The 13,045-nt window shown below is 35.0% G+C and overlaps 1 protein-coding gene across 1 annotated transcript; it reads left to right on the top strand.

Annotated features, from left to right (window-relative positions):
• The first annotated feature begins 10,965 nt into the window (after positions 1 to 10,965).
• Positions 10,966 to 11,844, top strand: LOC131606156 (late embryogenesis abundant protein 2-like). Its single transcript, XM_058878434.1, has 2 exons — positions 10,966 to 11,107; positions 11,192 to 11,844. The coding sequence occupies exons 1-2, from the start codon at positions 11,054 to 11,056 to the stop codon at positions 11,570 to 11,572; spliced, it is 435 nt and encodes a 144-aa protein (XP_058734417.1). The 5' UTR covers positions 10,966 to 11,053; the 3' UTR covers positions 11,573 to 11,844.
• The last annotated feature ends 1,201 nt before the right edge of the window (positions 11,845 to 13,045 follow it).

The following is a 13,045-nucleotide window of genomic DNA, read 5'->3' as shown; positions in this document are numbered from 1 at the left end:
TACATTTACGCAGTATAGCACAAGAAAATCTTCATAAATACCAAAGTTTGCAAGTTTAACAAATTTCGTGACTTTTATGTTGTATAGCACATGAAAATCTTCCAAAAGACAAAACTTTGTAAGTTTAAATAACTTCGTGACTTTTATGTAGTATAGCACACGAAAATCATCCCAAAGATCAAATTTTGCCAGTTTAACAAACTTCTTGACTTTTATTTAGTATAGCACACAAAAATCTTCCAAAATACCAATGTATGCAACTTTACCGAACTTCGTGACTTTTATGTAGTATACACACGAAAAACTTCCAAAATACCAATGTATGCAAGCTTAACGAACTTGATGACTTCATGACAATTATGCAGTATAGCACAAGAAAATCTTCATAAATACCAAAGCTTGCAAGTTTGACGAATTTCGTGGCTTTTATGTAGTATAGCACATGAAAATCTTCAAGAAGACAAAATTTTGTAGGTTTAAATAACTTCATGACTTTTATATAGTATAACACATGAAAACCCAATGTATGCAAGTTTAACGAACTTCGTGACTTTTATGTTGTATTAGCATGCATAAAAGGGCAAGGAAAACAAATCTCTAAGCTCTACTTGTAACCCTATTAAACGTCTATTAAATGTTATAATTTTCCTTAATGGTTGCAGTTTCTTATAACTACAAAAAATAAGTCAAGTGAATATATCTATCCTACTCTTTCAACCATTTTTATTCATGAAATACGCTTGTTGTTGGATCTCTCACAATAACAAGTTGTTATCTATCTCTAAGTTGATCAGCCAAAGAAATAAGTTTTTAGCTTTGTAAACACATGATAAAGCAAACACTAACCACACAATCATATAACATAAACACATTTGATATCAATATCACATAGCTCAACTACAAGAGGTTTAGCTCATAGTGGGTTGAGTACAAGTTATGAACATAGTTATCACGGAAAACATCTTAAGAAAAATAAATGAACAGAGGATATAAACCTAAGAGAAACTTGGAGTAAGAATTGAGATTGTTAATCTTCAAGAGGATACTCCAGTCATGCCAATGGTCATCAGCCAGTACAGACTAGGATGAGGAGAGAAGACTCTTTCACACTTCTGCTACTCACGCTCTGAGAACTATGGTAACTTGGAATTGCTCAACCCTTTTCAATGTTTTCTTCATCTCTATTTATAAATCGAGGATTATGGTTTTTCTGTTGCATTAGATCAAGGGCCTTTGTTCATGAAATTCCCTCAATCCCACGCATCAACCAACTCTTTTGCATAGGGAAAAGAATCTTCAAACCAAGCAGACAACAATGGGAGACAAGGTGTATTGTAGCAGACTGCCACAACAGGTGCAGGCAGCGCAGCAGTGTACTATTGTACCAACTTTTGTCTTGCCAGCATCTTAATCTTCAAATTTGAATGTTTCTTTTCTCATTTTCAACACCACCGAGCCTTTTTCCTCTCTTTAGTACTTATTTCCCTCTCTTTCACACTAGTTAGCAGCTTTCAAATATTAATTCTCCATGATCCAAGTTTCTTCAGCTAGAATCACATCAACAGTCTAGTTCAGTCTCGCCTCAGCTTGACACTATTGACCTCTACACACACAAAACACAAATAAAAACTTGCTAACTTACATGGACGATTGACATATTTAAGCTAATTAGGTTCGAGATTGATTTTAAGAAGAGAAGAAGAAGAAGAAGAAGAAGAAGAAGAAGAAGAAGAAGAAGAAGAAGAAGAAGAAGAAGAAGAAGAAGAAGAAGAAGAAGAAGAAGAAGAAGAAGAAGAAGAAGAAGAAGAGAAAATACAAGACAATAAGTACAAGAAAATAAAGAGTTTAAATATTAGAGAAGAACACACCATATTTTATAGTGGTTTGCTCAAACCACGGGGCCTACATCCAGTTCCTAATGATAACACTTTGAGATTTCCACTATCGAATAACTTTTAACATAGGATTAACCTACAATCTTCTTACACCAAAATTTTATTCCAAATTTCTCTTGCAACCTTTATAACTTATTAGAGTTCAAGAAAACAATCCTCTGTTGTTTTAAAATTGTAAATGAGGAGGATAAAGTAGTGGTTATACAAGATAAACTCAAATGAGTAATTTATGTAAGCACTCATTCTCAATTGAATAGTTTATGTAAATATTCAACTCTCATCTCTCAAGTTGAACCAAAATTTATTACTGGTTCCTTGGCTGACAAAGGCTTGCTATTTGCCATGCAAGAAGAACTTAATCAATTAAAAAATGGCATATAAAACTTAATTCCACGCTTAAGAACAAAATTGTCATATGAATCAAATGAGGTTTTTGATAAATGCTTAATTCATGTTAAAATATCATATTAAAACATAGCATTTATCTTACTTAAATGAAGAGTTTATAACATCGAAACCACAATTATTGAATAAAAATACTATTGTGCAAGTTTACTTGGTTTGGTGTGCATTTGTGTAGGATATGGCCTTAAAGCAAAAACCAGAAAAACAGAGCATTCGCTGCAGCGAACTATCTTTCGCTGTAGCGAACTCCAGGAAATCAAAGGCAAAAATCCAGAAAACAGGGCATTCGCTGTAGCGAAAGGTAGCGAATGGTAGCGAAGGCCCGATTCGCTGTAGCGAACGAAGTCAGAAGCAAACTTTCCAGTTTTGCCAGCAGCGAGCAGAAGCGAAGTACATTCGCTGCAGTGAACCATATTTCGCTGTAGCGAACTTTGGCGGTTTCTAGAAGATTTGAATTTCTTAAAGCTGAAGAAAACATTCGCTGCAGCGAAATATCCTTCGCGTAGCGAACTCTGGCGATCAGAACAAAGACTTAACAATGAAGCAAGGCATTCGCTGCAGCGCACTTCTGTTTGCATAGCAAACTCAGGCGGCCAAAACAGCTATAAAAGGAGCAGAAAATCAGTTCAGAAGGACATTCACTTTTAATCTTGTAATACACTTATAATAGAAGTAGGAATAGAGGTTTTTAGGTAAAGAAAGGTGGATACACATCAAGAGTTGGGAAATCGTCGTTGATGTCATTCCAACTCAAATCTTCCATTGTTCATCAAGCTACCATGAGTAGCTAAATCCCTCTCTTGTTGGGATTGGTCGTAGTGCACCGAAATAGTATGTATTTTCTTTGATCATGGCATTATATATAATTTATGTTTGAATCATTATTGTTGTTATCTTCATTTCACCGTTTATTTCATGGATTGAATTGATATTGACAAATACGATTCTAATCTCGATCCAAGATAACAACTATTAAACTCTAAATGCTAGACATAGATTTAGATTTAATATTCACTTTAAGTATTGAATCTTAATGCTACCGCATTGTTTAATAGACTGAGAAATCGTCGATTAAACCATAAGGTAAGAAATCTCAACAAACGTTTAGACATGAACTTTGTTGTGAGCAATACGTGATGATAATGAAACAAGCATAGATTGTGTATAACTGATCCAAGATTCGCATATTGAATCGGTGGATGAAAACCAATTCCCAACAAGTCTATTCTATTGAAACTTATCTTTCGTTATTTACGCACTTTTACTTTCCGTTACTTTCACACCAAACAAACTTGAAACTTTATGCTTAGAACTATAGAAATTGTTGAACGGTTTTGATATCGCTCCAATCCCTGTGGATACGATAATATAAAATACTTACATTTGACTTGTACTTTCTACAACATCAAATTGGCGCCGTTGCCGGGGATTGGCGTTTAAGATATTAAAACATCACAATCGTTTCTATACTTTTAAGTTTTGTGAGTTTGTCTATATATTGTATATATTTTTCTGTTTTTCGCAACGTTTGCTCAAGTGTTTGGATAGGTGAAAGAAATTTTGTTTATGCTTCAAGGAAAAAGTTCGAAGGAGCAACTTCTTTTTGATCCCGAGATCGAGAGAACAGTCCGGAAGAACAAGAAGCAAACGAAGAAACAAAAATCCAAACAGAAAAGCAAAGGAGCATCCACATCAACTTCCTCGTCAAATTCATCAAAAGAAACAATGGCTGAAGTTGTTAATGGCCCATGTGAAAGTAGCCCAAGGCGGTTCGCCCATCTCACCAACAATCCAGCCGCAAGAAGAGCTGAGATGAAAACAGGATTGCTGCAAATTATTTATGCTAATCCTTTTGCAGGTTTGGATCATGAAGATCCCTACACTCACCTCACCCGATTCTACGAAATAGCTGCTACATTAGGCGAACCAGAAGCTGAAGAGGAAGCCGTTTTCATGAGATTATTTCCGCACTCTTTGATCGGCAAAGCAAAGGATTGGTACCTCGATCAATCAACGGAAACCATGACCAATTGGAATGTGTTAGAGAGAAACTTCCTTAGCAGATTCTTTTCTCACAACCGATTCATGGATGCAAAGATAGCTATTGCCACATTCACCCAATTTTCAAATAAAACTTTGTGTGAAGCCTGGGAACGCTATAAATCCATGCTACGGAATTGTCCAAACCATGGTTTTGATGACCTGTCACAAATCCACATTTTCCGTAATGGATTATTACCTCAACCGAAGCTTTTACTTGACGCAACAGCTGGAGGTTCCTTGATAGCAAAAAGTGCAGCAGAAGCAATTTCAATCATTGATAGGATGGCTCTCACAGATCACCAAGTTCAACACAATCGAGGTACCGTCCAAAAGAAGCCTGGAGTTTTGGAATTGGGTACAAATGATGCAATCCTAGCACAAAATAAACTGCTCACTCAAACCGTAGAGGAATTGATGAAACAACTATCCAAACTGCCTCAACAACTCAAAGAAGTGCACGGTTTGTCAAACGCATCACAACAAGTAGCTTTCTGTGAACTTTGTACGGGTGATCATCCAACTAGTTTCTGTCCCCCTATCAACGAAGAGGTAAAATATATGGGAAACCAACAACAAAGGCAAGTTCCGTACAATCAAGGTTATCCACACAACAACAACGCAAGCTATGGCCAAAACCGACCGAATCAGTACCAAAGTTACACGCAGCCAGATAAGCTTTCAAAAATCGAGGATACCTTGAATCAATTCATGCAATTGTCCATGGCAAACCAAAAGAACACCGATGCGTCGATTAGAAATCTTGAAACGCAAGTTGGGCAAATTGCGAAGCAACTAAGTGAGCAACAAAGAGGTACGTTTTCTGCCACCACTCAAGTTAACCCCAAGGAAACTTGTAGTGCAATCATGACGAAAGATGATGACATTGTTCAAGACAAAGTTGGGGAGAATTCAAAAGGTATCGTGGTAGATAAAAATCAAGAAAAAAGAAAACGTAGGGAGGAGGAAGAAAACAATGCGGATCCTGGAAAAGTTACCTTACCGGTTACCATTGGAAATATCTATTTTGATAACGCTTTGGTTGATCTTGGATCAAGCGTCAATATTCTTCCATTATCCTCCGTGAGAAAAATTGAAGATCTTCATTTGAACCCTACAACAATGAAGTTGCAACTTGCTGACAAATCAACCACAAAACCAATCGGCATAATGAAAGAAGTAATGGTCAAACTGGAGGGTTTTCGATTTTCAACTGACTTTGTGGTAATAAGCATGAACAATGATGAAGATAGTCCTCCAATCTTAGGTCGTCCCTTCATAAAAGCAGCCCGAATGATGATTGACGTGGATGAAGGGAAGATGAAAATAAGGCACAAAGATGAAGAAGTCAACTTCAAATTGTTTCAACACAAAGAGGATGGCTATTCCAAAGCTAAAGCTCCTGATGAAGAAGGCCTGATATTGAAAAAAATGAATGATAAAGAAAGGCCAAATGATGGTGGCAAGGACGTTTTGACGAATTCATACAAACCACCGTAAGTTTATTCGAAACAGACGTCGAGCTAATGACGTTAAACAAAGCACTTGTTGGGAGGTAACCCAACTTTTCATTTATAGCTTTTATTTACTTTATGCATGATTAATAGAGTAGTATGAAGAAAATGGCATGGAATGGTACAAAGAAAATTCTGCAGAAAACTGAGTTTTGCAGAGTTCGCTACGCGAAGTCCTGGTTCGCTGCAGCGAACACAACAGAATCAGCAAAAGTTTTGCCAAGCATGCCATCTTTTTCATCTTTGAATTTTGTGTGTTTTAAATCTAGCAATTAGGTAGGTGTCTTATGACCAATCCATGATATTTATGCTTGAACATTTGTCCTCTAACAAATGAGGTGGAGTGGAAGATCAACTTCACATAAACCAAAGGCATAATGGTAAGGACATGACTTGAAAGGATTACACCATCCAAGGTATGTGTTTACTACTTTCTTAGAATTTAGCATATACATGACATGAGTAGGCTGCATAAAACCAGTTCATTCAATCCTATGCCATGACATGTTTTCATATGAATCACTTAGTTCTAAAACAAGAAAGTAAGGTAACCTTCCATTGTTCACTATATGCTAAGGAGACTGAAAAATTCTTGTTTTAACTCGTTTGATTCATGCTTAATCTTGCATTTATGTTGGTAATTGCAAAGACATAGAAGGGATCAAGGCAATTCTTTGAAATAGAGCATAACTACTAAACCAAATATAGCCTCATTGTCCCTTGTGAGTGAGTGATCTTTTGCAAACCCTTTTGAGCCATATGATAATGAATCTATCATTGATGAACTGAACAATACATTAAGAAAACCACTTAGTGGATATTGTTCTATATCTTTGAAAATCATAAAAAGTTCATATATGATAGATTCTATTTTTCCTTGAATAAAACCTTGAAACCATGATATCTTTTGCCAAATATCAATGAGCATTCAAAGCAAGTAAGGTGTTGTTCAAGTTGGGGAGAAAAGAGAAAAAGACTTTCTTCAAAAGAAAAGAAAAAGATGTGAGAATCAAAAGAAGAAATAGAAAGTAAGAAAAGAAAAAGAGAAATGAACAGCAAAGAAAGAATGTATTCAAAAAGAAAGAAACAAGGAAGGTAGGATGAGTGATATGTGTAGAAGAATCACAATTTATGAATGCTCTTCTCAAAAGAAAAATCAACAACCTTTTTTGTTTCCATGATCCCTAGAAAAGACACTTCCTTGGTACCTTAGCCACATTACAACCATGAAAGACCTTAGTGATCTATGTTCTTGCTTATCAACATATCTTGCTTGGATGAAGGTATGAATTGATCTATATGTTAGCAAATTTGTCATGTGAGAGATCAACATACCTCATCATTTTCACTTATACAAAAAAAATGTAGTAAGTGTGATCCATGATTAACATGTTTAGTGCTTTAGAGTGATTGACATGGCTTTTATGTGGAAAACTTGTTTTATGAATATTTCTAAATGCTAAAGGAAGTCATAAAGCATCAACCCTTGGATGTTCAAATTCAAAAACCATGTACCTTGATTACTTCATTGAAATATTTGGTTGATCATGTGAAAGGTGATATAGAAACTCTTGCTTTTGTTTTACTTTGATTGAGGACAAACAAAGATTCAAGTTGGGGAGAATTTTATAAATGCTTAATTCATGTTAAAATATCATATTAAAACATAGCATTTATCTTACTTAAATGAAGAGTTTATAACATCGAAACCTCAATTATTGAATAAAAATACTATTGTGCAAGTTTACTTGGTTTGGTGTGCATTTGTGCAGGATATGGCCTTAAAGCAAAAATCAGAAAAACAGAGCATTCGCTGCAGCGAACTATCTTTCGTTGTAGCGAACTCCAGGAAATCAAAGGCAAAAATCCAGAAAACAGGGCATTCGCTGCAGCGAAAGGTAGCGAATGGTAGCGAAGGCCCGATTCGCTGTAGCGAACCATATTTCGCTGTAGCGAACGAAGTCAGAAGCAAACTTTCCAGTTTTTCCAGCAGCGAGCAGAAGCGAAGTACATTCGCTGCAGCGAAACATATTTCGTTGTAGCGAACTTTGGCGGTTTCTAGAAGATTTGAATTTCTTAAACTGAAGAAAACATTCGCTGCAGCGAAATATCATTCGCGTAGCAAACTCTGGCGGTCAGAACAAAGACTTAACAATGAAGCAAGGCATTCGCTGCAGCGAACTTCTGTTCGCATAGCGAACTCAGGCGGCCAGAACAGCTATAAAAGGAGCAGAAAATCAGTTCAGAAGGACATTCACTTTTAATCTTGTAATACACTTATAATAGAAGTAGGAATAGAGGTTTTTAGGTAAAGAAAGGTGGATACACATCAAGAGTCGGGAAATCGTCGTTGATGTCATTCCAACTCAAATCTTCCATTGTTCATCAAGCCACCATGAGTAGCTAAATCCCTCTCTTGTTGGGATTGGTCGTAGTGCACCGAAATAGTATGTATTTTCTTTGATCATGGCATTATATATAATTTATGTTTGAATCATTATTGTTGTTATCTTCGTTTCACCGTTTATTTCATGGATTGAATTGATATTGACAAATACGATTCTAATCTCGATCCAAGATAACAACTATTAAACTCTAAATGCTAGACATAGATTTAGATTTAATATTCACTTTAAGTATTGAATCTTAATGCTACCGCATTGTTTAATAGACTGAGAAATCGTCGATTAAACCATAAGGTAAGAAATCTCAACAAACGTTTAGACATGAACTTTGTTGTGAGCAATACGTGATGATAATGAAACAAGCATAGATTGTGTATAACTGATCCAAGATTCACATATTGAATCGGTGGATGAAAACCAATTCCCAACAAGTCTATTCTATTGAAACTTATCTTTCGTTATTTACGCACTTTTACTTTCCGTTACTTTCACACCAAACAAACTTGAAACTTTATGCTTAGAACTATAGAAATTGTTGAACGGTTTTGATATCGCTCCAATCCCTGTGGATATGATAATATAAAATACTTACATTTGACTTGTATTTTCTACAACATCAGTTTTCAAAACAAAACTTGATGAAAATAGAAAAATTATTAGAAATAACGCGAGGCTTATGGCAAAATAAAATAATAAAGTTGAAGGCATAAACTAAGAGGAGACTTATTCTCCAGTAGCTTGTCTCAGAGCTGTTAGACTTTTTTTGACATTTGCCCATTGTCTTGACTTCATGCTATATCAGATGGATGTTAAGTCTGCTTTTATGAATGGCTTTGTAAATGAAGAGATCTATATGTCGTTCAACCTCTAGATTTTGAGGATCGCGAAAACTCCTATGATGTTTTAAAAAAACTCTATGATCTCAAACAAGCTCATCGGGCATGATATGAGCGCCTTAATGACTTCTTACTAAGCATAGGGTTTAGCCATGAAATTGTTAACACCACAATATCTATAAAAAGTACGAGACAACATATTTTTGTAGCTAAAATTTATATAGATTATAAGATATTCGGTTCTACTAATGAGTATGTGTAGATAATTCTTAAGAAAAATGAGGACGAATTTGAGATGTCTTTTATAATAATATTATTTAATATTAAATTGTTAGTAGTAAATAGGGCCGTCTTTGAGGACATGCAAGACAGGCTACCGCACATGACTTCAAAATTTTCACACTAAATATGTGGCTATATAAAGTCCCATAAAGTGTTTATAATGTTTACTAAGATAAATCTACTAGGGCCTCCAAAAAAATTGAGATGGCGCCTGATAGTTAACTATTAATACATATTTACACTCTTGTTAAAACTTGAATTATGAATCTCTAACTCCTTTTAACCTTTAACTAAATTGTTATCAGTCAAACGAGCTACCCTTCCACCTTGCATGGGATAGTGTAAATGGTATTTTTGATTACTTTATGCATTTTGTTAATTGTAGTTGATCTTTAGACTTGTAGTTAAATATTCTAAACTTTATTCCTATACTTATATTTAACACTAATAATCAATGTATTAAGTATTAGAGTTTGACCTAACTCATCCTTACAAAACCAATTAGTAAGGTGAGGAGAGCCCCTCTATATATACTTTTTCAATGCTCTATCCTCAACCAATGTGGGACTTTAGGATCTTCCTAATACACCCCCTCACGCCCAGCACTCTTTTTGGGCTTGGTGCATGGATATTAACGGTGGGCGGCCCATGTTCCGATCGATAGGCTCTGATACCATATTAGAGTTTGACCTAACTCATCCTTACAAAACCGGTTGGTAAGGTGAGGAGTGTCCCTCTATATAATACACCCCCCTCATGGTTTGATGATAGGCTCTGATAGCATATTAGAGTTTGACCTTACTCATCCTTACAAAACTGGTTGGTAAGGTGAGGAGTGCCTCTCTATATATTACACCCCCCGCACGCCCAGCACTCTTTTTGGACTTGGTGCGTGGATATTAATGGTGGGAGACCCATGGTTTGATGGATAGGCTATTATACCATATTAGAGTTTGACCTAACTCATCCTTACAAAACCGGTTGGTAAGGTGAGGAGTGTCCCTCTATATATACTCTTTCAATGCTCTATCCCCAACCAATGGGGACTTTAGGATCTTCCTAATATTAAGACTTGTTTAACTATTTCTATAAACTTTCTTAAAATGTCTCACATGTATTAATCGATAGAAAAACTTAAAAATTCAAAATTCAAAATTCAAAATTCAAATAGAGCTTTGTTGAGGGATTGACTGAAAATCAAAAACCAATTATATTTACTTAATTCAACTATAGAGTCTTTAGTTTTAGTTTTTTATTATCAAAACCAAGGTCCTTCCATTTGTGTATAAACTTAAAACAAAACTTTTTAGATCATGAGTCATGAATTCATTGTATTTGCCCTCATAAATAAATCAAGAATATCTTATCGCATAAATAATACAATGAATGATATCTAAAGTAATATCAACTTGTCAAAATTTAAGAGGTTGATTCTCATATTAAACTTATTAAATAAAACTCAAGTTCGTAACCATCATCTTAAGTCAACACGTGGTATGCACGTGTCAAGAAGTTGGACACGTGGTTTTCAAACATAACTCATGAAACACTATAAATAGAACATGAATAAAACTCAAACATCACAAAACAAGAAAAGTGCTTAAATATAACCATAAGAGGAAAGTTTCAATCATATAATAGCAAGTGAAGAAAGAAGTCAATTTGAAGAAGAAAAAATGGCATCACACGACCAAAGCTACAAAGCTGGTGAGACCATGGGACGAACTGAGGTAACATCATGTCACTAACAATTCATTATTCCCTTTTTGCCCTTTCCAATTTATATTTATATTTTTGTTGTAATGGTGGATCAGGAAAAGACCAACCAGATGATGGGCAACATTGGAGACAAAGCCCAAACTGCAAAGGAAAAGTCCCAACAGACAGCCCAAGCTGCAAAGGACAAAACCCAACAAACAGCCCAAGCAGCTAAAGACAAGACTCAGCAGACAGCCCAAGCAACAAAGGAAAAAGCCCATGATACATCTGCTCAAGCTAGAGAGAAGGGCTCAGAGATGGGCCAGGCCACCAAAGAAAAAGCCCAAACAGGAAATGACAACTCACCTGGGCTTCTGCAGACAACAGGAGAGAAAGTGAAGGGTGCGGCACAAGGTGCTGCTGAGGCAGTTAAGAATACTCTTGGGATGGGAAGTGATGATCAAAACAAGGACAATATCCCAACAAACCCTCGTTGAGATTGTTACTAGTTTATAATTTCAATTCAATAATGTTGTAATTTGCTTGTTTTGAATTTGGGTTTACCAAACGCGCTTTTTTTTTTTAAGAATAATTTGCGCTTCCCTCTTACTATCTAGGCTAGAAGTGAGTGGGAATTGTATGTACTTTCGAATTTTTAGTTTGAGCTTCTTGTTTTCTTGTTGTAATAATAATGATTTAGCCATCGCATTGAAAAGTTTACTTTGTTAAAAAAAAAATGTGCAATAAAGTTTAAACAAGTTAGTATAAATATTATGTTGATCAAAATTATGTTTAAACGAGTTCGATTTCCAGGCGGAACAATCTTGCTTGGCCAGTGCGCATGCCTCTCCGCACGAGCCGGATTAGTGGCCCACCTGTGCTGTGGGTCGACACCGGTGCGGATAGCCAAAAAAATTATGTTTAATACTAGTAATTATTAATTAATTTGTTCTTAAAAAAAATAAAAAACTAGTATCAACATTTATAAAAATATTTTTTTAAACACACATTTTAAATATGATTCTATTATATTTTATTATATTTAATATTTTTAATTATAATATCTTTAATTTGTATCCTTGTAACATATGTTATGACATATGTTAGCATGACTAAAAAATTTTAAAATTCGTTTTATTTTTGGTAGTTAAAAGATTTATATTATCATAACTCTAAATATGTTTCAAGCCTACACTTATTGCTTTTTCAAATAACAAGATTTTTCACAAAATCATAAATAGATCTTTGATCACTTATTAAAACTACATAATGAATATAGGTTAAATTTTAACCTTTATTGGTCTAATGATGGAGATTTAGATTTGAGAATATATCTAATACATAATAATTGAATTGCACGCGAATTGGTCTGAATAGTTTATTAAATTTTGAAAGTTAGAAATTGGTTTTATCGAGGTCGTAATTGCTTAAAAAAAATAGCGTGTGTTTTCAATTTATGGGTTTCTGTTTGAGTAGGTGTAATTAATTAATTATTGCATTTTGCGTTATCGATTACGATCGAGCCCGAGTTTAGACTTTTTAGCTTATTTTTTTTAGATGTTTTTGTGTTTTTGTTTTTAATAGCTTGTATAAATATTCCTCAATTTCTCTTATCTATATTATTCTCTTAATTACTCTTTTTCTTCGTTGATTCACCAAAATACTTTGTGTATGTACCAACATTTGGCATCAGGAGCCTGATTCATGATCCATAATCTGCTGCAAAGATGACTACTATCTCCAACGATCGAGTTCTCACTAATCTTCCAACCTTTGATTCGGAGAACTATGATAAATGGTGCAAATAAATGAGGTTCTTGAGTGGTTAACAATGGAGTTACTCCACTTGGGGCAGAAGCTACAGATGTTTAGAAGGCTACACACATGGAAGAAAAGAAAGATTACAAGACACTTTTCTTGATTCATTTTTCTGTTGATGGTGACAACTTTGAAAAAGTTGGCGATTGAGA

Source organism: Vicia villosa, linkage group LG5 (genome assembly GCF_029867415.1).
Source record: "Vicia villosa cultivar HV-30 ecotype Madison, WI linkage group LG5, Vvil1.0, whole genome shotgun sequence".
NCBI lineage: Eukaryota > Viridiplantae > Streptophyta > Magnoliopsida > Fabales > Fabaceae > Vicia > Vicia villosa.
Note: the sequence above shows the minus strand (reverse complement) of the source record. Positions and strands in the feature narration are given on the sequence as shown.

Coding starts and splice junctions, on each gene's coding strand:
- LOC131606156 (XM_058878434.1), top strand. CDS start 11,054: ATGGCATCACACGACCAAAGCTACAAAGCTGGTGAGACCATGGGACGA. Junction 11,108..11,191: donor AGACCATGGGACGAACTGAG/GTAACATCATGT, acceptor ATGGTGGATCAG/GAAAAGACCAACCAGATGAT.